The following is a 22,468-nucleotide window of genomic DNA, read 5'->3' on the forward strand; positions in this document are numbered from 1 at the left end:
TGAGTTATCCTAGTACCCATTCCTCGAACATCTAGAGTTTTTCTCCCGCATGTGTTTTCATGTGTCGGGATAAGGTACATCTTAGAGCCGCCCTGTACCCACACTCCCCACACATGAAGGGTTTCTCACCGGAGTGTTTTGCCAGATGTTTGTCCAAATAACTTTTGTGTGCAGCAGAATAGTCACACTGATCACACTTGTAAGGTTTTCCCCTGTGTGGGTTCTCATGTGTCGGGATAAGGTAGACCTATCAGCTGTCCTGTATCCACACTCCCCACACATGTAGGGTTTCTCACCGGTGTGTTTTGCAGCTATATGCGAGTCCAAATTGACTTTCTGTGCAGCAGAATAGTCACACTGGTCACACTTGTAACGTCTTTCCCCTGTGTGGGTTCTCATGTGTCGGGATAAGGTAGACCTATCAGCTGTTCTGTACCCACACTCCCCACACATGTAGGGTTTCTCACCGGTGTGTTTTGCAGCTATATGCGAGTCCAAATTGAATTTCTGTGTAGCAGAATAGTCACACTGGTCACACTTGTAGGGTTTTTTTCCTGTGTGTGTTTTCATATGTTGGGATAAGTTAGACTTTCTAACAGCCCTGTACCCACACTCCCCACACATGTAGGGTTTCTCACCACTGTGTCTTTGTAGATGTTTGTCCAAATAACTTTTGTGTGCAGCAGAATAGTCACACTGATCACACTTGTAAGGTTTTTCTCCTATATGCGTCATCAAATGTTGGGATAAGTTAGACCTTTGAGCTGCCCTATACCCACATTCCCCACACAAGTAGGTTTTCTCACCAGTGTGCTTTGCAACATGTTGCTCCAAACTCGACTTCTTTGCATACACTAACTTTATTCTGAAAGTGCTTTACTAGAATGAAAACCAAGTTATCAAATATCTATCAACTACAAATACTAATAATACAAGTGTACAAACAGACGACATGTATCAAGTACATGCATAATAACAGTATACAAAAATTGCGTATTGTTGTAGATGTTATTCTTTCGGGTAGATCAAAGAAATATACGGATGTTTAAAAAAAGTAATTGTACTTCTATGATCGCCAAAATGTTACACTGAGCTAAAACAACACATAAATGCTCATTTTATTTCTAACAATAAAACACTACAAGCCTTCCTATACAAGCATTAACACTATCTTAGATGCAAAACCAACCTCTATGAGTCAATGACGTTTACGTATACTGTACGTCAAGTAGCCTAGGAGCTATTTTACACAAGCTCTCTATCTACATTTGTCATAAGCCCTGCCATGCTTTTAGCATTTGAAAAGTAGATAAAGGTGAGATTTCCTAGCTGCGAAGTAGTTACACTGATAACACTTATATGGTTATCCTCCTTCATGGGTTCTTATATGCTTAGGTTGTTAGACATTTGAGCTTTTCTGTACCTATACTTCGCGCATCTAGCGTTTCTCTCCTATATGTGTTTCCATGTGTCGGCCATATAAATTTTTCTGTGCACGTCAGCGAGTTGGAAACTGTGATAAATGGTAGAGGGATACGTAAGTTTTGAGGCTGTATGATTTGGGTTACGATATTTGTTTGGCTGGGAAGAATTTCGCGCACGAATCCGGTTCCCGCTACTTCCGTGTGTCGGCTGCAGTATGGTGACCTCCGCCTGGGGTCATTTCAAAGTGTTCTTTCTGGGAAAACGAGCAGGCAAACTTCATCTCATTTTCACATATTTTGTAGATTCTACCCTCAACTCCAACATATCGAATTCTTGTTAATTACTTTTGCACCCTGGTATATCTTTTGAGTCGTCGAACCACCTCACTTTGGGGTCCTTAACCTGGTAAATCCCCATAGGCGAAAAACTGTGTTCTGCTACCATAATTACACAAATTTTCCAACGCCCCCCTCCCACCAAAAATAGCAATCACAAACACATCTCAAATTCTATTTTACCGCTGAACACGCGACAGATAGGAAGCATTTAAGACAGTCAAAGGCCTTACCTATAGTTTTATGGTGGTTTCGTAAAAATTGCGTCAGATCGAAGGAGATGATGCAGAAGAGACTAACGCACAACAAAATGGCGGCTCAGCTACTGACAGGGCAAAGGTCATAAGTAACTAACCTGATACCCACTTGCCGATGGGTCAAACCAAAGATCGCCTTCTAATGCTTAACTCTTCTGGATTTAATCCGAGCAAATATGCCTATCTACTTTCAATTTTACATCACAGATTGTGTCAAGCGCGGACTTTTATTCCAAATTAGGTGGACATTTTTCAAAGGAATCTTTACCTAAATTATGCATTGATTAAACATACCACTAGTTTTTTTACAAGGCAAATGAAACAGTGGGTTCAAGTACCGCCTTCCGTCCTTGCCAAGGAGCTCAGAGCTTTTGTGGTAATAGCTGGTAATAGCGATAGCGTGTTTGCTTCGTAATCTGCTGACCCGGGTTCGATCCCGGGTGTCGGCATATTTGTTTCTTTTTATGTTTTTACTCGCCCCACTGAATTCTTAAAGTGCAAAGACAATGCAATTAAAAATTAAAATTATCAGACGATATGAACCAACACAAAACCCTTACAATTTCTTTATTTTGAAAGCCATTAACAAAATTACAAACATGTTAGTACATTCTATATTGCTATAAGGCAAAAACTATAAGGATTAAAAAGACAGGGAATAGACTATAATAAGTACATAGTTTGCTTATTGTTACAAATGTTAGATTGTTCTTTGGATCAATTAGTACAAAAATAAGCAAATCTATTGTATACGTTTAGATATTATCATGTCAAAAAACATCTAATGTGAATATGAAAAAAAAATAATGGTCGATTTAAAAAATGACTATAGCTAAATACTGTCACTATCTTAGATGCAAACCCTACACTTATATAAGTGCCATTTTACATAGACTTGAGTAAGAATCGCACTATTTGGCACTATTCACCAGATCAGCCTGTCTTGATATGTCTGCCTCTAATGTAGTATATTTATTCATTTTGATTTCCAGCTGCAAAATAGTTATACAGATGACATTTTGTTAAGCTTTTGTCCTGTATGAGATCTCATGTGTCGGGATAAGGTAGACCTGTCAGCTGTCCTGTACCCACACTCCTCACATATGTAGGGTTTTTCTCCTGTATGGGTTCTCATATGTTCCGACATTATAGACTTCCGAGTTGTCCTAAAGCCGCACTCCCCACACATGTAGGGTTTCTCACCAGTGTGCTTTCTTTGATGATTGGCCAAAGTGGTTCTGTCTCCAGCAGAATAGTCGCACTGGTCACACTTGTATGGTTTCTCTCCTGTGTGGGTTCTCATATGTCTGGATAAGTTACACTTTTGAGTTGCCCTGTACCCACACTCCCCACACATGTAGGATTTCTCACCATTGTGCTTTTCTAGGTGTTGGTCCAAAGTCGATCTCCGTGCAGCAGAATAGTCACACTGGTCACAATTGTAGGGTTTCTCTCCTGTGTGGGTTCTCATATGTGTGGATAAGTCAGATTTTTGGGCTGCAGAATAGTCACACTGGTCACACCTGTGTGGGTCTCCTGTGTGGGTTCTCATATGTCGGGATAGGCTGCACTTTAGAACGGTCCTGAACCCGCACTTATCACACATGTAGGGTTTCTCACCACTGTGTTTTGCTAGATGTTGGTCTAAATTCGATTTCCGTGTAGCAGAATAGTTACACAGGTCACATTTGTAGGGTTTTTCTCCTGTGTGGGTTTTCATGTGTTGAGATAAGCAAGACTTTCGAGCCGACCTGTACCCACACTTCTCACATATGTAGGGTTTCTCAGTACTGTGTTTTAGAACATGTTGTTGCATATGCGACTTTTGTGCAGCAGAATAGTCACACTGGTCGCATTTGTAGGGTTTTTCTCCTGTATGGATTCTCATATGTTTGAATAAGTCGGACTTTTGAGTCGCCCTGTGCCCACACTCCCCACACATGTAAGGCCTCTTATCGGTGTGTTTCATTAGATGTTGGTCCAAAAGGCCTTTCTGTGCAGCAGAATAGTCACACTGGTCACACTTGTAGGGTTTCTCTCCCGTGTGTTTTCGCATGTGTTTGGATAAGTTACACTTCTGAGCTGTCCTGTACCCACACTCCCCACACATGTAGGGTTTCTCACCACTGTGTTTTGCAACATGTTGCTCCAGATTCCACTTATGTGCAGCAGAATAGTCACACTGGTCACACTTGTAGGGTTTCTCTCCTGTATGGATTCTCATGTGTCGGGATAAGTGGGACTTCTTAGCTGTCTTGTGCCCACACTCCCCACATATGTAGGGTTTGTCACCGGTGTGTTTTCTTATATGTTTGACCAAAGTGGATTTCTCGGTTGCAGAATAGTCACACTGGTCACACTTGTAGGGTTTTTCTCCTGTATGGATTCTCATATGTCGGGACAAGGTAGACCTTTCAACTGTCCTATATCCGCATTCACCACACATGTAGGGTTTCTCGCCACTGTGTTTTGCTACTGTATGGTTGTCCAAAGTGGATTTCCGTGCGGCAGAATAGTCACACTGGTGACATTTGTAAGGTCTTTCGCCTGTGTGGATTCTCATATGTTTGGTTAAGTCAGACTTTTGTACTGATCTGTATCCACACTCCCCACACATGTAGGGTTTCTCACCGGTGTGTTTAACCACATGCCTTTCCATATTGCCTCTGCTCTCCTGTACCTGTGAGGTTGATGTGTTGTCTGGTTGGGTAAAGTTCACATCACACGTTTCCTGCTGCAGGCCCATGTCTGTTGTCTGGGTCTCCCTGCTGTCACTCTCCTTCCCAAGGTGTTCTGTGCTGTCACTCTCCTTCCCAGGGTGTTCTGTGTCGTCACTCTCGTTCTCAGATTGTCCAATATGGTCCATCTTCTGCCCAGGATGTCCACAGCTGGAATCTTCCATTTCTGTTCTGTGGGGGAATAGATTATAGAATCAAAACTTTATGCTAGAAGTGTGACACATAGCATTAGGTTTTGTGTTTACCTGGAAACTTCAATTTTCCAAATCTTCTACCTGCATTTCAGGTTCTTATGTGTTCCGGTCAATCATCTTAAAAGACGGTAAAAAGCAAATTTTCGAGAGAAATTTAATATTTTAAAAATAAAAATAACTAGAGTTCGGTGACCTCATACCTCCATGAAAATTTAGAGCTTTCGTAAATTTCATGCAATTGACTAAGACATTAACATAATTAATGCATGGTGTTGTTCATCATTGACAAACATACAAGTCACAATTATAAAATTCCTATTATCAATCATATAGCGGTTTTGCAATTTTTACATAAATTATGCATATGAGTTCCTCATTACCATATTTGGTATCTGCTTATATTCTACCTATCATAATTAACATGTATTACATTTATTGAAGTCTAGTTATTGAAAACAATGGAATTATACAATTTCCTCATTAATTATGCAAATTAAGTCCTCATTTGCATAATATGCATATCATTATGAACATCTTTGCCCAAGGTACCCGCATGCCTAATATGATGCCAATCCGTCAATCCTTTCTGCAGTTATCTTCTTTGGAATGTCTTGACAAAAACGCCCCTGCAGTTCCCAAATTAAATGTTAGGGGGCTGAAACTTGCCCCACTTTGTCGTGACACAGCAAGCTATCTACCACTCAAATTTCAAGACCATATAACGTCCAAGACAAGAGATACATAGAAAAAACTTCTATGATTGAATGTTGTCATTATGCAAATTTGTTCCTATTTTGCATAATTAGTATTTCATTTTGTGCAGCATTGTCCGAGGTACCTACATACCAAAAATCATGAAAATCCGTTGTACCCTTCTTGAGTTATCCTCTTAAGGCTTTTTTGACGAAAATGCCCCTGCTATCCCAAAACTAGACGCTAGGGGGCCCAAACTTATGTCATTTTTTCCTGAGCACAAGAGCTATCTAATACTCAAAAATCGTGACCATAGCATGTTCAGAACACCAAGATAGCAAAACCGGAAATTGCGCTGCAGTACCAAGGGGAGCCGCTAGGGGGCCCAAAATCTAATCATTTCCAGCTTTCATCACACCCTACCAACACACTAAGTATCAAACCAATCCACCAAGCCGTTCTTGAGTTATCTTGTTTACACACACACACACAGACAGACACACAGACAAACACAGGGTAAAATATAACCTCCATGACATTTCATGGAGGTAAATATTTTTCTACTATATAAGCAATTACATATGGGGTGCCATGTGACGGACGTTTTGTCAAAATAAATGATGTTTATCATAAACAGGACCTTATAAAAACCACATACCTGAGTATGACAACGGTGCCGAATCAGAGGCTAGCTTCTCTCTGGATGCAGGGGAGGGATGCCGCAACCTGGAACAGCATAAATCCATTACTTGTAAAAGAATCCAACAAGCCCCCAAAAGACTCCTCTTGCCACATCTGGTCATACAAAAATTCGTTCGTTAGGATCAACTGCTATTACGTGCTAGATACTATCTGACACATATACAGGCAAAGGACAGAGAAATGGCATGCATACATACATAGCCTCAAACTCGGCCTTCCCTAGCTAGAAATTCTGTCCCGGATAGAAAGTTACAAAGTAGCAGAACTCAGTATCTATCCGCGTCCCGGGGGTCTACAAAGTACTATGACTTAATTGTCTTAATTGATAAATAAATAAATAAATTGTGTGACAAATATAGTATCATAGTAGTGCAAGCCCCCCTACCCATCAAAATACGAACCACAAACACACTTCTAATTATAATTTGCCGCCCAGAAAGCGCAAACCAGAAAGCACCATCGGCAACCACATGTTTACCTGTAGGTCTGTGGTGTTAAACGGTCTCCACGGCTTCTGGAATTCCGTAAAATGTCGACAGTTCTTCGGAGATGAAAGCTTAGACGAAGACGCAAAAGAAAATGGCGGACGTCAGTTCTCTCCAGGCCAAAGGTGAGAGGTCACTAACCCGATACTCACTTCACAATAGGTTAAACCAAATATCGCCGCATAACGATTTACTCTCGCAGTTTTGAGCCTAGTGAAAATAACGTTCTACCTCGATTTCTAATATCATTTTGTGTTAATTTTTTTTCTACCTAAACGGTGCACACCCCAGTTCTTCCGCGCCCGGGGTCCGTGGTAGTGCGCGACAAAAAAGTGACGAAAGGCTTCCGAGGGTTCATGTTTGAGTTGACATTTCTCATTATTTCCTGCGAAATGACATTAAACGGTTACATGGCTGATAAGCGTAGGAAATGGTGTGTTTTTGGTGCAAATTGTGTTTTGGTCCGCGCCTTACTTCCGCGATATTCCTACGCCTGTAAACAGGCCCGTGACCTAGATTGACCTCTGAAGCGCTGTGTTAATCCAAGTTGCAATGCCGCGCGTCGTGGATGATTAAAAAAACTGTAGTACTAGAATTTTCTTTATAATCGGCTTGATTACTCTTTATGTTTTCCTCTTTCTGCAGTATCAGTCGTGTTTGCCGGAAAATTCTTCTTCATGTGTTTTTTTCAATGCCAAAATGCCCGATTTTGTGCGTTATTTTTACATGAAAATAATGTTTTGTCCCTCTAATTTTTTAAAACTAGAGAAGTTGAAGGATCGAAACTCAGTTGGTCTTGTAGCTGAAAAAATATCCTCTCACCCCATACACAGTTATTTTGCTTCAGGATAAATTCCTGGTAGAGCTGGTCGCTAGACTTCAGGGTGTACCGCCTGCAATTGAAACCCCACATGAACTGGGGTGTGCCCCCTAAAGGGGCTGGGGCGGGTAAAGTGGCTGGAGCGGGTAAAGTGGCTGGAGCGGGTAAAGTGGCTGGAGCGTGTAAAGTGGCTGGAGCGGGTAAAGGCGCTGGAGCGGGTAAAGGGGCTGGAGCGGGTAAAGTGGCTGGAGCGGGTAAAGTGGCTGGAGCGGGTAAAGGGGCTGGAGCGGGTAAAGTGGCTGGGGTGGGTAAAGGGGCTGGAGCAGCTAAAGGGGCTGGGGCGGGTAAAGGGGCTGGGGCGGGTAAAGGGGCTGGAGCGGGTAAATTGGCTGGAGCGGGTAAAGGGGCTGGGGCGGGTAAAGTGGCTGGAGCGGGTAAAGGGGCTGGGGCGGGTAAAGTGGCTGGAGAGGGTAAAGAGGCTGGGGCGGGTAAAGGGGCTGGAGCGGCTAAAGGGGCTGGGGCTGTAAAGGGGTCTAATTTTTTTGGAGGCGGCACACCCTGAAGTCTAGCGACCAGCTCTACCAGGAAATTATCCTGAAGCAAAATAACTGTATAAGGGGTGAGAGGATAAGGGGCTGGGGCGGGTAATTACAAAGTAGCTGGAGCGGGTAAAGTGGCTGGAGCGGGTGAAGGGGATGGAGCGGGTAAAGGGGCTGGAGCGGGTAAAGTGGCTGGGATGGGTAAAGGGGCTGGAGCGTGTAAAGGGGCTGGAGCGGGTAAAGGGGCTGGAGTGGGTGAAGGGGCTGGAGCGGGTAAAGGGGCTGGAGCGGGTTAAGGGGCTGGAGTGGGTAAAGGGGCTGGAGTGGGTAAAGGGGCTTGGGCGGGTAAAGGGGCTGGGGCGGGTGAAAGGGCTGGAGCGGGTAAAATCGGGCTGGAGCGGGTGAAGGGGATGGAGCGGGTAAAGGGGCTGGGGCGGGTAAAGGGGCTGGAGCGGGTAAAGGGGCTGGGGCGGGTAAAGGGGCTGGGGCGGGTAAACGGTGCACACCCCAGTTCTTCTTATTTCGGAGTAAGGGGATTTTAACATCCGTTTTGTGCCCAGTTACTCAGTGTTAAATCAGCGTAGCGGATTCAAATCGCTGGTAGTATAAAATTCGACCCCTATATGCTGTTTTCGGTCAGTTTTTGTCGCCGAATCTTGGCTTCCTGGTATCGCTCCGAGGACGCAAACAGTGAAGGGGCCGGAGCCCCTTGACCGATGACGTCACCGCTATGGCTTTCGACATGCATTAGAATATTCATTATTGTGAGATTTGTAGTACTAGAATTTTCTTGTAAATCATAAGTTAGACCATATGGTACATGCTTACTTTCTGTATAGGCGTAGTTCCCGGGAATGTTTTTTTTTAATACGGCATGGTTGAAAAAAAGTCTCTTAATTATAGGTTTCAATGGGGGCGAGAAACTGGGGTGTGCCCCCTTAAGGCCAAATTAGGTGAAATCCGGCATGAGGGATGATATGCGCAGGATTTCTTATTCAATTGAAATTTAGAATTTGAAACACGGTAATGACGTTGTTCAAATATGATTTAAATCCACAACAATTTTGGGCATCGTTTACCCTCCATTTATTTTTAAAAAGTCTTCTTTGCCAATATTAAGTCACATTAAATATATCTATACATGTTTTACGCTAAAATTACTACGGCATAGAATCAAATCATAGACTTTGCATACACTTACTTTACTTTGACAGTGCTTTATTAGAATCAAAACCAAGTTATCAAATATGTCAGTATAATATAAATTGCTATCAGGTGCAAATATTAAGAATACAAGTGTACAAACAGACGACATGTACCAAGTACATGCATAATAACAGTATACACAATGTGCGTATTGTTGTAGATGTTGTTCTTTCGGACAGATCAAAGAAATATACAGATGTCTAAGAGTGTATACACTTAGCGAAAATGACACAAAAATTGTATATTTTTTCTCACAATGAAACAAGTATGCCTTGCTTTACAGACACTTAAGTTATCTTAGATGCAAACTTAACCTCAATGAGTCGATGACGTTTACGTATACTGAACATCAATTAGCCTAGGAGCTGTTTTACACAAGCACGCGATTTGTCGTCAGCCCTGCCAGGTTTATAGCATATGAAAAGTAGACAAAGGTAAGATTTCATAGCTGCAAAGTAGATACACTGATAACACTTATATGGTTTCCCTCCTCTGTGGGTTCTTATATACTTAGGTTTTGAGACATTTGAGTTGCCTTGTTCTCACACACTCCTCACATCTTTTTACTGGTGTGCGTTCTTAGATGTCGGTTAAGGTTGGATTTCTGTGCGGCAGAAAAGTCGCACTGGCCACACTTGTAGGGTTTTTCTTTTGTGTGGGTTCTCATATGTTTGGATAAGTGAGACCTATAAGTGGTCCTGTACCCGCACTCTCCACACACATGTAGGGTTTCTCACCAGTGTGTTTTGAGAGATGTTCGTCTAGAGTAGATTTCTTTGCTGTAGAATAGTAACACTGGTCACATTTGTAAGGCTTTTCACCTGTATGGGTTCTCATATGTGTAGATAGGGTAGACTTGTTAGTTGTCCTGAACCCACACTCCCCAAACATGTAGGGTCTCTCACCTGTGTGTTTTGCTAAATGTTGGTCTAAATTCGATTTCCGTGTAGCAGAATAGTCACACTGGTCACATTTGTAGGGTTTTTCTCCTGTATGGGTTCTTATATGTACGGATAATGTATACTTAAGAGCTGTCCTGTATCCACACTCCCCACACATGTAGGGTTTCTCGCCGGTGTGTTTTGCTGCCATATGGTGATCCAGGTGGGGTTTCCGTGCTGCAGAATAGTCGCACTGTCCACACTTGTAGGGTTTTTCTTTTGTATGGATTTTTAGATGTACGGATAATGCAGACTTGTAAGCTGTCCTGTACCCACACTCCCCACACATGTGCGGTTTCTCTCCACTGTGTTTTCTTAAATGGTGGTCCAAGGCGGATTTATGTGCAGCAGAATAGTCACACTGGCCACACTTGTAGGGTTTTTCACCTGTATGAGTTTTTATATGTTGTGATAAACTGTGCTTTTTAGCCGCTGAATAGTCACACTGGTCACACTTGAAGGGTTTCTCTCCAGTATGGGTTCTCATATGCCGGGATAAGTTAGACTTTGTTGTTGTTCTGTACCCACACTCCCCACACATGTAGGGTTTCTCACCAGTGTGCTTTGCAGCTACATGCGCGTCCAAATTGCCTTTCTGTGCCGCAGAATAGTCACACTGGTCACACTTGTAGGGTCTTTCCCCTGTGTGGGTTCTCATATGTTGGGATAAGTTAGACCTGTCAGCTGTCCTATACCCACACTCCCCACACATGTAGGGTTTCTCACCGGTGTGTTTTACTAGATGTCGGTCCAAAGTGGATTTCTCTGCTGCAGAATAGTCACACTGGTCACACTTGTAGGGTTTTTCTCCCGTATGTATTCTCATATGTCGGGCTAACATAGACTTTTTATCTGTCCTGTGCCCACACTCGTCACACGAGTAGGGTTTCTCACCAGTTTGTTTATCCACATGACTTCCCATATTGCCTCTGCTCTCCTGTACCTGTGAGGTTGATGTGTTGTCAGGTTGGGGAAAGTTCACATCACACGTTTCCTGTTGCAGGCCCATGTCTGTTGTCTGGGTCTCCCTGCTGACACTCTCCTTCCCAGGGTGTTCTGTGGACTTACTCTCCTTCCCAAGATCCCCAGCACACTGGTCTCCGCAGAAAAGTTCAAGACCGGAATCTTCCATTTCTGTGAGAGGGGTATGGATTGTGAAACAACTTATTTCATCTGGTACTTATTTCAAGTAAAAGAGTATAATTCTTAATGATTAGACAAGCCGACTTTCATGACCCCAAATGACTTCCTCGGGAAAACCAATAGATTTTTTTTCATGTCATTGTCAGAAGGCGGCGGGTAATAGAACTGATTAATTTTGGTACAAACATTAGAGAGAGCTGGAGTGAGACATCTGCCATAAGTCTTTCATAACTCCCTTTAAATGGCTAATGTCAGTGATTGCACGCAGCCGCAGAGGGCACACTTTCAGCTTTTGGTTAAGTGGCTCTAATTTTGTTTGATATGCCGTAGGCGTATATTACACGTAAGGGTTTTGTTGTGATTTCGGAGATTAATATTGCATGTAAGGGTTGTTAATTTCTTACTGTGTTGAAAAATCATATTTTCCCCATTCTTCTGGTGTCCCGTAGGCTCTATAGTTGTTTGGAGGTTACATTACAGTTCTACAGCCCCCCTCCCCATGCAAATATCTTTTACAAACGTCTATTTCTTGAAAATTATTGAAAAATCACCAACCTAGCGGTATTTACAACAATCACAGAAGGTCTTACCTGTAAGTCTATGGTAATCAGCGGTCTGCACGATTTCTGGAATCACGTAAAAATCGCAAAACGTTTGTAAGAGGCGAGACGACGACACAAAACAAAATGGTGGACATCAGCTCACTGGGGGTAAAGGTGAGAGTTTACGAACCTGATAAATCCTTCACAAAAGGTCAACCCGAGATCACCGGACAATGGTTACTGAATGAAGACCTTTCTTGCAAATCCACCGTCGTAGTTTTGAACCTAGGTAATATATGTTGTCAAGGTTGTAGCTCTATCTCTACTGTTAATTGTCATCTTGAGACGAAATTTTCTATCAAAACTTACGATACGATTGGATTACTTCTTCATATCATATAACATTGATTGTCATAATTCCGCCAGGTGCCATAATACCGCCACCTCAACAAAGCGTTAGTATAAAGGTCTTCCCAAGATTGTCTTGAACACCGAATGTTAAATATCCTAAATGTAACACAATTCAGACATTTAGGTGTTGAAGACAATCTTGAGAAGGCCTCTATAACAACATTTTTTGAGGTGGCGGTATAATGACACCTGGTGGAATTATGCGAATGCATGTTACTGTTTAGGCAATGGAGTGAGATATAGCAGACGACGGTAATGAATTTACTGTACACAGAATAAACCTTACCAACAAGCTTTCAACATGTCCTCCTTAAGGTGATCTGACCCTACGACTATGTCACTTGACCTGAGCGGAAGTGTGACGTCTGCAACGGCTTTAGTGACGTAAACTTCGAATTCGGTATACTATCCAGATTTGACCCAACCCCCCTGTCCAATCCAGATTTGTTTGACCCTACCCCCCACCCCTGTCCGATCCAGGTTTCTTTGGCCCCATGAACCCCCTGTCCAATCCAGATTTTTTCCACCCCCCACCCCCATCCAACCCAACGTCTTCCGCCCAATATTCTCCTTTATTATTTTTGGAATAGCCCAATGGAGTAAGATATATCAGACTACGGTAATAAACTTACTGTTCACAAAATAATAAAAATTTACAACAAAGCTTTCAACATGTCCTCCTCAAGGTGATGTGACCCGACGACTACGTCACTTGACCTGAGCAGAAGTGTGACGTCAGCAACGGATTCAGTGACGTAAACTTCAATATACATATAGTCATTATTTAAACAGGAAAGCCCTGTCACAACTTAGAGACGGGGTCACGGATAAATACTGTGTTCTGTGACCTTGGCTTGAGGTCTATATCACCTGACCTGTGACGTAGCTGCGCGTCACATCACCCCGAGCTTTACGTGAGTACGGAAAAAGCATGTAAATTTCTAGTTTATTATCGTCGTGTATAAACGTTAACATTCATACGGATATCAGATCATTCAAACTGACACCAAATAATCAGTTTTGCCTACAATCATTTTATTGTGAAAGATGTTTACAAAGTTACGCCAAGTTTTCAAACATTTTGATAGGATATACTAGTATATGGCTATAACTATAAGCACTTTAGCAAAACTGAGAATACAGACTACGACTGTTCAAGTAAATCAAGTCAATACTGCTATATGCATATTATACTCAATGCTGATTATTTCAAGCGTGAGGTTATACAATCGAAATGACTTGTCTAAAGCAGGTAAATATAACGCTGTTAAAAAGAGTTTAGATTCTATGATGCTATGATCACTGACATTTATAAAGAACATGTAAAGTCAGTGCAAGAGTACTGAAACTATGTGTACAGAGCCTACATCGGTCCGGTTTGGCACATAAGCTACAATCTTCGCAAGCTCACTGGGACATGTCTGCCTCTCATCTCATATAGAATACCACAGAGTAGCCAACATACAGATTAATACAACAACTACCACGTGAGGATGGGGGTCTTCCACCTTACATAATCTCACTTTCAAAGTTGTATGCAGCTCTACACTTGTCACCAGAGCTCTTACATTTCAAAAAGACCCTGCTGGTTACCTTGCCCCCCCCCCCCCCCCCCAAATGACCATGTGAAGGGACTATGTAGGTAGGTAAAGCTGTTTGCTGGGCATTTGTAACAGTTGCCACACTTGTAAATTTAGTTTGTTTCGTATGTCTTCTGAAAAGTAGATAAAGGTGAGATGTCCTAGATGCAAAAAGTAACACTAAAATAGTTATAGACGTATTTTTTCTCTTGTATGCTTGGCTATTTAGACATTTGAGTTGCTCCGTACCCGCACACTCCGCACATCTAGGTAATTTTACCGGTATGGTTGCTTACATGTCAGTAAAAGATGGATTTCTTTGCAAAAGAATAGTCACACTGGCCTCACTTGTAGGGTTTCTCTCCTGAATGGGTTCTCATGTGTCGGGATAAGACAGACTTTTGAGTTGTTCTGTACCCACACTCCCCACACATGTAGGGTTTCTCACCGGTGTGTTTTCTTAGGTGTCGGTCCAAGTGGGATTTCTCTGTAGCAGAATAGTCACACTGGCCACACATGTAGGGTTTCTCTCCTGAGTGGGTTCTCATATGTCGGGATAAGTCAGACTTGTAAGCTGTCCTGTACCCACACTCCCCACACTTGTAGGGTTTTTCTCCTGTGTGAGTTCTCATATGTTTGGATAAGTCAGACTTTTGAACTGATCTGTACCCACACTCCCCACACGTGTAGGGTTTCTCACCGGTGTGTTTTCTTAGATGTTGGTCCAAAGTAGATTTTTGTGCTGCAGAATAGTCACACTGGTCACATTTGTAGGGTTTCTCTCCTGTATGGGTTCTCATGTGTCGAGATAAGCTTTCTTTATGAGTTGTCCTGAACCCACACTCCCCACACATGTAGGGTTTCTCCCCAGTGTGTTTTCTTAGATGTTTGTCCAAGTTGGATTTATGTGCAGCAGCATACTCACACTGGTCACATTTGTAAGGCTTCTCTCCTGTATGGGTTTTCATATGTAGGGATAATGTACACCTTTGAGCTGTCCTGTACCCGCACTCCCCGCACATGTAGGGTTTCTCACCGGTGTGCTTTCTTAGGTGTCGGTTCAAGTGGGATTTGTGTGCTGCAGAATAGTCGCACTGGTCACACTTGTAGGGTTTCTCTCCCGTATGGGTTCTCATGTGTACGGATAAGTTAGACCTTTCAGCCGTTCTGTACCCACACTCCCCACACATGTAGGGTTTCTCACCGGTGTGTTTAACAACATGCCTTCCCACCTTGCCTCTCTCCTGTACCTGTGAGGTTGATGTGTTGTCTGGTTGGGGAAAGTTCACATCACACGTTTCCTGCTGCAGGCCCATGTCTGTTGTCTGGGTCTCCATGCTGTCACTCTCCTTCCCAGGGTGTCTGGTATCGTACATCTCATTCCCAGGGTGTCTAGAATTTCCAGCACACAAGTTTGCAGTAGAAACCTCACAGCTGGGTTCTTCCGTTTCTGCTCTTACACCGCGCGTTTTGTCCCTTTCCTCCTCCTGCTGCCGTCCCGTGTCTGATGTCTGCTCCCAACTGTTGTAAGTCTCGTTCCATGGATGTCCGGTTGGCTGGTAGTCGTATGTTTCCTGGTCCTCAGTGTACGTTTCCTGGCACAGGACGTTCTCTTGTCCATCCTGTTGCCGCCCAGTGTCTCCTGTCGGCTCCTCATTGATGAGCGTCTCGTTCGCAGTTTGTTCCGCATGAAGCTCTTTACTGGGTGGCAGACACATGAACCCAGCCATCACTGAAGTGATGATAAGAAAATAAGGATAAGAAAAATACATGTTCATTAAATTCTTCTACAAACGAGATGAAGGGCGTTCAGTTAAAGAAGTGGACCCGTTTTATCTCCTCAATTGTGTTTCCAGCAACAAGATTTGGATATTCCATAGGGGATACAACAACATACATTACCCTCCCCCCCCCTATGTCCAAGGAGTTTCGGATCTTCCAAAACTTCAACATCGCCACTAATAGGGGATACGACAAAATAGTTCATAGATGATTAATACAGGCACTTACTGACTCATAGTAAAAACTGAATACATGTATACAACACAACAATGCAGGCACATAGAAACATAACAATCTATATACACATGCGCTTCCAGAGATTTTTTACCTTAATTGTGATAGAACAAATATGAGATTGTACAATGGTGAAATAGAAGAGTGGACAGTGGACACTTTTACGGCATCGGTCAGGTGGAAATACTACTACATTTCACTGGCACTGTAGCTTCTTGGCATCTTCAAGATTATGCGAAAATAATGACTGCACACAAAACGGAACTAACTTGCATAGCTGCGCATCAAAAAACGGTAGGCAGGTCACTACAAGGAAAAGTTTCGCATTATGGTGCACGAATATAACGATCGTTATTTAATCTATCATTTACTACATTTTTTGTTAAGTCTGGTAATACATTTGAGATACAGAATGATATTTGGCTTCTCACACATTAGTTCGAATGCCCCCCTCCCCATCGACTACCGATCGAAAACACGCCTCTAATTCTAAGTCGCCGCAAAATAAGCCCCAAAAATGCAGTTTTAACGACAATCAAAGCTCTTACCTGTAGGTCTGTGGTGAAAACCGGTCTCCAAAACTCCTACAAATCGGTAAAAATCGCGTCAGTTTGGAGAATATGCAAACTCAAGACGAGACGCAAAACAAAATGGCGGACGTCAGCTCTCAACGGGGTAAAGGTGAGAGGTCACAAACCTGATAATCCATGGGTCAAACCACAGATCGCCGCATAACGCTTTACTCTCTGGTTTAAACCTAGCAAAAATAACGCTATAAATGAAATAGTTGCGGTTATTATTCAGGTATTTTATGAAAGAGTAATAGAAAAACGTAATGTATGTATTTTACCACTAATGTAGATTTCTTGATAAACATAACAATTGTTCTACCTCAATTTTTACGTCTCAGGTTAGGTTTTGACGGTTAGGCCAAGCCAGGCTGAACCATAAATGCACAGAATTTCTTCTCCATTTCACGTTTAGATCTTGAAACACTGCTTCCACAAGGATGCTACTGGACTACGATTCAAATCACAACCTTATATTTAGCTTGGTCTACACTTCTTCCGAGAAATTATATTATTTTTTTCTGTCAAAATTACGCCATGGTTGGAAATGGCTACATATTACAAGCTGCGAAGGCGATATCATGATTATCAGACGATATAAACCAACACCAATGCAAATTACTACCTTTGCTGATACTTAGTTTATTTGGAATAAGCTTTACCAAAATTATGCTTAGTATCATCTATAAAGCTATAAGGTTAAAGAATACAAATACATGTGTACACAACATATGTGCATGTATACAAATCGGTGCGTATAAATGGAAATTTTAGAACGTTCTATCAAATAAAGTAATAAAATGCAAGTAAGTATACCAATGTTATAAATGTTCCAGTATTCAAATCATTACCGACATGCGCATAGTGCATGAAAAAACAAAGATCGTTTCGAAACTATCTCAATTCTACAACCTACATTTATATGTTACCCCCAAAAGTCGTTACTCAAGCAACTGGATATGGTTTTGGAAACGGTCAGACGTTTCAACTGCTATCCAGCAGTTTTCGTTAGTGACCCAAACCATTTCCAGTTGCTTGAGTAACTACTTTTTGGCGTACCTGGATGTGTGACCTACATCGACGTGCGTTTATATGTCTTTACATTGCGATTTAAAATTACATAATGTCACAAACAAATAAGTGATCAACTTAAACATAAAAGAGAAAAGTGCCTATCTATGCTTATGGCCCTAGGCACTTAAACTATCTTCTAAAGGTAGAAAATCTACATCTATAAAGTATCAGGTAAAATTAAAAAGAGAGAAACTAAAAAGATTAACCCTCAAACCACCGTACCTTTTTTGTGACGTAGATTACCGTGTGGGGTCAAAACTGACGTTTTGTACAAATACAGTTTTTTAGGTGACTCTTTTTGTGATTTTCATATATGTATAGTTTCATTAATCTATGTGGGACAGTTTGACATGATTAGGTTAGAAAAATTCTAGCTCATTATCATAATTTATGCAAAAGATCATGGGGACCACATTTTGCACTAATGCTATTCAGACCGGGTAAGGTTTTTTTTTTATGCCTGCACCAACTTCAAAGTCACATAGCCCCTGTTTAGTCGTGGGTCTAAAAAGTTTGTTTAAAAAAATGCTGGGGTCAGTTTTGACCCCACTGGACCATACATAAACTTTCTATGATAACTTAATCAACAATGAGCCAATCTTTGTAAAAACGTATGAGTAGTTATAAGACATATATACAAACAAACTCATGGGAGGAAATTTGGTTTCAACCAGAAATGCCATAATGGCACATATACGTCTGGGGTCAGTTTTGACCCCATACGGTGGTTTGAGGGTTAAGTCAATGCCAAAGTACAAAACCTACATCGGTCCGGTCCGGCACATAAGCTACAATCCTCACAAGCTCACTGGGACATGTATGCTTCTCATGTACAATTCCTTACCAAAGTAGGCCGATTTGAGCTTTCATGAATAAACAAAGGTTAAAAAAACAAAGTCAGTCTAAGTCCTAGGTACAGATAAAGAAAAAAATAACATTCCAGTAGGGGTCTTCCACCCTACAGCTTTAAACGTTTCAAAAGGACAAAGTTGCCTGCTCTATATCTGTCGCCAATTGGGGCTCTTTCATTTCAAAAAGATCCTACTGACTACCCAAAGCCGCCCCCCTCCCCAACCATGACCATGTCAAGGAACTATGTAGGTAGGTAAAGCTGTTTGCTACATTTTAAAAGATTAAGCTGGCTGCCTCCATAATCTGGAGATAAATGGACTATGTACTGTTTGCTGTACAATTGTCACACTTGTGGATTTAGTTTCTTTCGTACGTCTTCTGAAAAGTAGATAAGGGTGAGATGTCCTAGATACCAGCAATAACATAGTTGTACATGTATTTTTTCCTCTTCTGTGGGTTCTTATATGCTTGGCTAGTTCGACATTTGAGTTGCTCCGTACCCGCACACTCCGCACACCTAGGTCATTTTACCGGTGTATTTTCTTACATGTCGGTTAAAGGAGGATTTTTTTTGCAGCAGAATAGACGCACTGGTCACATTTGTGGCGCTTTTCTCTTGTATGAGTTCTCATATGTTTGGATAAGTTGGACTTTGTTGTTGTTATGTACCCGCACTCTCCAAACATTTCTCACCACAGTGTTCCATTAGATGTTGGTCTAACATGCCTTTCTGTGCAGTAGAATAGTCGCACTGGTCACACTTGTAGGGTTTTTCTCCTGTGTGGGTTCTCATATGTAGGGATAAGTGTTGCTTTCTAGCCGCCCTGTACCCACATTCCCCGCACATGTAGGGTTTTTCACCACTGTGCTTTGATAGATGTTGGTCCAAATCGGACTTGTGTGCTGCAGAATAGTCGCATTGGTCACATTTGTAGGGTTTGTCACCTGTGTGGGTTCTCATGTGTCGTGATAAGTGGCCCCTTTGAGTTGTCCTGTACCCACACTCCCCACACATGTAGGGTTTCTCACCGGTGTGTTTTCTTAGGTGTCGGTCCAAGTGGGATTTCTCTGTAGCAGAATAGTCACACTGGTCACACATGTAGGGTTTCTCTCCTGAGTGGGTTCTCATATGTCGGGATAAGTCAGACTTGTGAGCTGTCCTGTACCCACACGCCCCACATATGAAGGGTTTCTCACCGGTGTGCTTTTTTATATGCGTGACTAAATTGGATTTCTCTGCAGCAGAATAGCCACATTGGTCACACCTGTAGGGCTTTTCTCCTGTGTGGATTCTCATGTGTTTGGATAAGGAAGACTTTTGAGCTGTTCTGTGCCCACATTCACCACACATATAAGGTTTCTCACCAATATGTTTTTCTCCAATATGCCTGTTCAAATTAGATTTCAATGATGTAGAATAGTCACACTGGTCACACGTGAAAGCCTTTTCCCCTGTATGAATTTTCATGTGTCGGGAAAAGCGGGACTTTGTAGCCGTCCTGTACCCACACTCTCCACACATGTAGGGTTTTGCTAAATGTTTATTCAAACCACCTTTTTGTGCAGCAGAATAGTCACACTGGTCACACTTGTAGGGTTTCTCTCCTGTGTGGGTTCTCATATGTTGGGATATTTGAGACTTATAAGCCGCCCTGTACCCACACTCCACACACATGTAGGGTTTCTCACCGGTGTGTTTTACCACATGTCCTCCCATATAGCCTCTGCTCTCCTGTACCTGTGAGGTTGATGTGTTGTCAGGTTGGGGAAAGTTCATATCACACGTTTCCTGCTGCAGGCCCATGTCTGTTGTCTGGGTCTCCCTGCTGTCACTCTCCTTCCCAGGGTGTCCAGTATCGTCCGTCTCCTTCCCAGGATGTTCCGCACACAGTTCCCCAGTAGAAAGCTCAAAGCTGGACGCTCCCATTTCTTCTCTTACACCGCACGTTTCGTCGTTTGGAACGTCCCTTTCCTCGTCCTGCTGCCGTCCCGTGTCTGTTGTCTGCTCCCAACTGTTGTAAGTCTCGTTCCATGGTTGTCCGGTTGGTTGGAAGTCGTAGGCTTCCTGGTCCTCACTGTACGTTTCCTGGCACAGCACGTTCTCTTGTCCATCCTGTTGCCATCCAGTGTCTCCTGTCGGCTCCTCTTTGATGTGCGTCTCGTCTGCAGTTTGTTCCGCATGAAGCTCTTTAACAGGAGGCACAAGTGTGAACTCCGCCATCTCTGAAATGATGGTTAAAATGTGGGTAAAATACATTAATTCATGTACGTCATTTGCACACAAGCAAGGGTTCAGATTTGACACAAGAAATTCTTTTGTCCAACTAGTGGACCCGTTTTAGCACCCCGGGTGTGTTTCCAGTGGTTTGTCAAGTACTAGTATTGCATTGTTTGCAGTCTCAGTAAATAAAATAAACAACAGTCAGATATATCCTAGCTATATACATTAGCTATATATGTAACATGTATGTATTCTTCTCTCCCAGGGTCAGCCCTTGGCAATAGCCTACGGCTAGTTGGTCAGCCCTGGCTGTTTGTATACAGCTGAACAAATAAACAAATAAAAAAAACAACTATATACAGGGGATTCAACAGCCTAGTTCAAGATTGTTTTTTACTGGCACTTACTGACTCACATACATGTACTTAAAGCAAATGACATATGCATAGATCACAGCAACATAGACACAGAAACACATAAAGATATACATACACAGGCACCTCAAGAGCTTTATCACCTGGTGATTGATTGATTGATTGATTGATTGATTCCAACGTAGGTTTTGTGGTAGAATTTAGTTAGGGGCCGACGTTAAAATGGTGCTAGAATAAAGGAAAAGACGATACACAGAAAAACACTGTTAACATCAAAGTTATCAGTCATGTGAAAAAATGGCACTGCAAGTTCTTGCTTAAGTCATAATTATGCCAAAATAATTCCTATTGAGTTGAGTTTGAGTTTATTTTGATACCCTTTAGCTCACTGAGCTAATCTTCCAGGGCTATATGCAATGGATTCAGGACATTTGATTGAATGGAACTCCAAATCTGCGCAAGTGGTGAACCAAGGATGTTATAAGAGATATAACCTCCTTGGGTGAACAGATTTTCCTCGCATCAGATCTTTGCACGACTATATGCTACTACACATTAAGCCATAGCAAGTAAATTTAACTTAATGGATGACATCCTCATTCATTCCTGCATTCAAGACGTGAACTAGTGTAGTTAAAGTGACACTAGTGTGGTAGACACTTACCAAAGTTGGCAACCACACTTCTGGCTTTCATATTACTGCCACATTCACAACTATCTAACTGATTTCACTTCTGTAACTACAGTCATGGCTAACTGGCTAGTGTCACTTCTACAAGTACAATCATTAGTCTAAAACACAACATATTTGCCCATTTTGGTATGTACTTTCTCGTCATGTTGACATTCTTGTTTTTTTCTGAAATCAGGCGAAAATTAATGCGCGCGCTGATGTCATCCATTAAATTTACTTGCTGTGTGGCCTTAAGACCACATCGTCAAATAATCTATAATTGATAATTATGTAAGCAAGATTCGTGATTTCGTGATGCACCATTTTTGACCGTATATTGAAGGTACAAATCTATATTTGGTAACCGTTACATCACTCATTACCCCCCCCCCCCCCACTACCGATCGTAAACACACTTATTCTAGTTTACCGCTAAACTAGCACCAACCAGGAATATTGGACGACACTCAAAGGCCTTACCTGCTTGTCTATTGTGTTTAGTGGTCTGTACGACTTCTGGAATCACGTAAATATCGCGTAAGATTGGTGGGGATGAGCAACAAAGACGTACGTAACGACACATCACAACATGGCGGGTGTCAGGACATGTACGGGCCATAGCTCAGAGGTCATAAACCTGATATCACTCGCCGATGTGTCAACCTAAAGTTCGCCGCA

General features: G+C 42.3%; 2 protein-coding genes across 3 annotated transcripts in view; both read right to left on the reverse strand.

Annotated features, from left to right (window-relative positions):
• The window catches only part of LOC118407601 (gastrula zinc finger protein XlCGF57.1-like), a 63,720-nt gene extending 47,026 nt beyond the window's left edge, over positions 1-16,694 (reverse strand). Inside the window, exons 1-2 of one of the 2 annotated variants that reach the window (XM_035808101.1) lie at positions 16,576-16,685; positions 14,226-15,743 (exon numbers count right to left, since the gene is read on the reverse strand). In XM_035808101.1, coding sequence (XP_035663994.1) covers positions 14,356-15,741 — 1,386 coding nt within the window. In that variant the 5' untranslated portion in view covers positions 15,742-15,743; positions 16,576-16,685 and the 3' untranslated portion in view covers positions 14,226-14,355. Of the gene's footprint in view, positions 1-14,225; positions 15,744-16,575 lie in introns of those variants that run through there. The other variant, XM_035808100.1, reaches the window with a different exon arrangement.
• A 2,086-nt stretch (positions 16,695-18,780) lies between these two features.
• On the reverse strand, positions 18,781-20,861 carry LOC118407605 (zinc finger protein OZF-like). The gene has a single exon (XM_035808105.1). It carries the CDS (start codon positions 20,777-20,779, stop codon positions 19,184-19,186), a length of 1,596 nt encoding a protein of 531 aa, XP_035663998.1. The 5' UTR covers positions 20,780-20,861; the 3' UTR covers positions 18,781-19,183.
• Positions 20,862-22,468: the final 1,607 nt, after the last annotated feature.

Source organism: Branchiostoma floridae, unplaced genomic scaffold, assembly GCF_000003815.2.
Source record: "Branchiostoma floridae strain S238N-H82 unplaced genomic scaffold, Bfl_VNyyK Sc7u5tJ_1439, whole genome shotgun sequence".
Lineage (NCBI taxonomy): Eukaryota > Metazoa > Chordata > Leptocardii > Amphioxiformes > Branchiostomatidae > Branchiostoma > Branchiostoma floridae.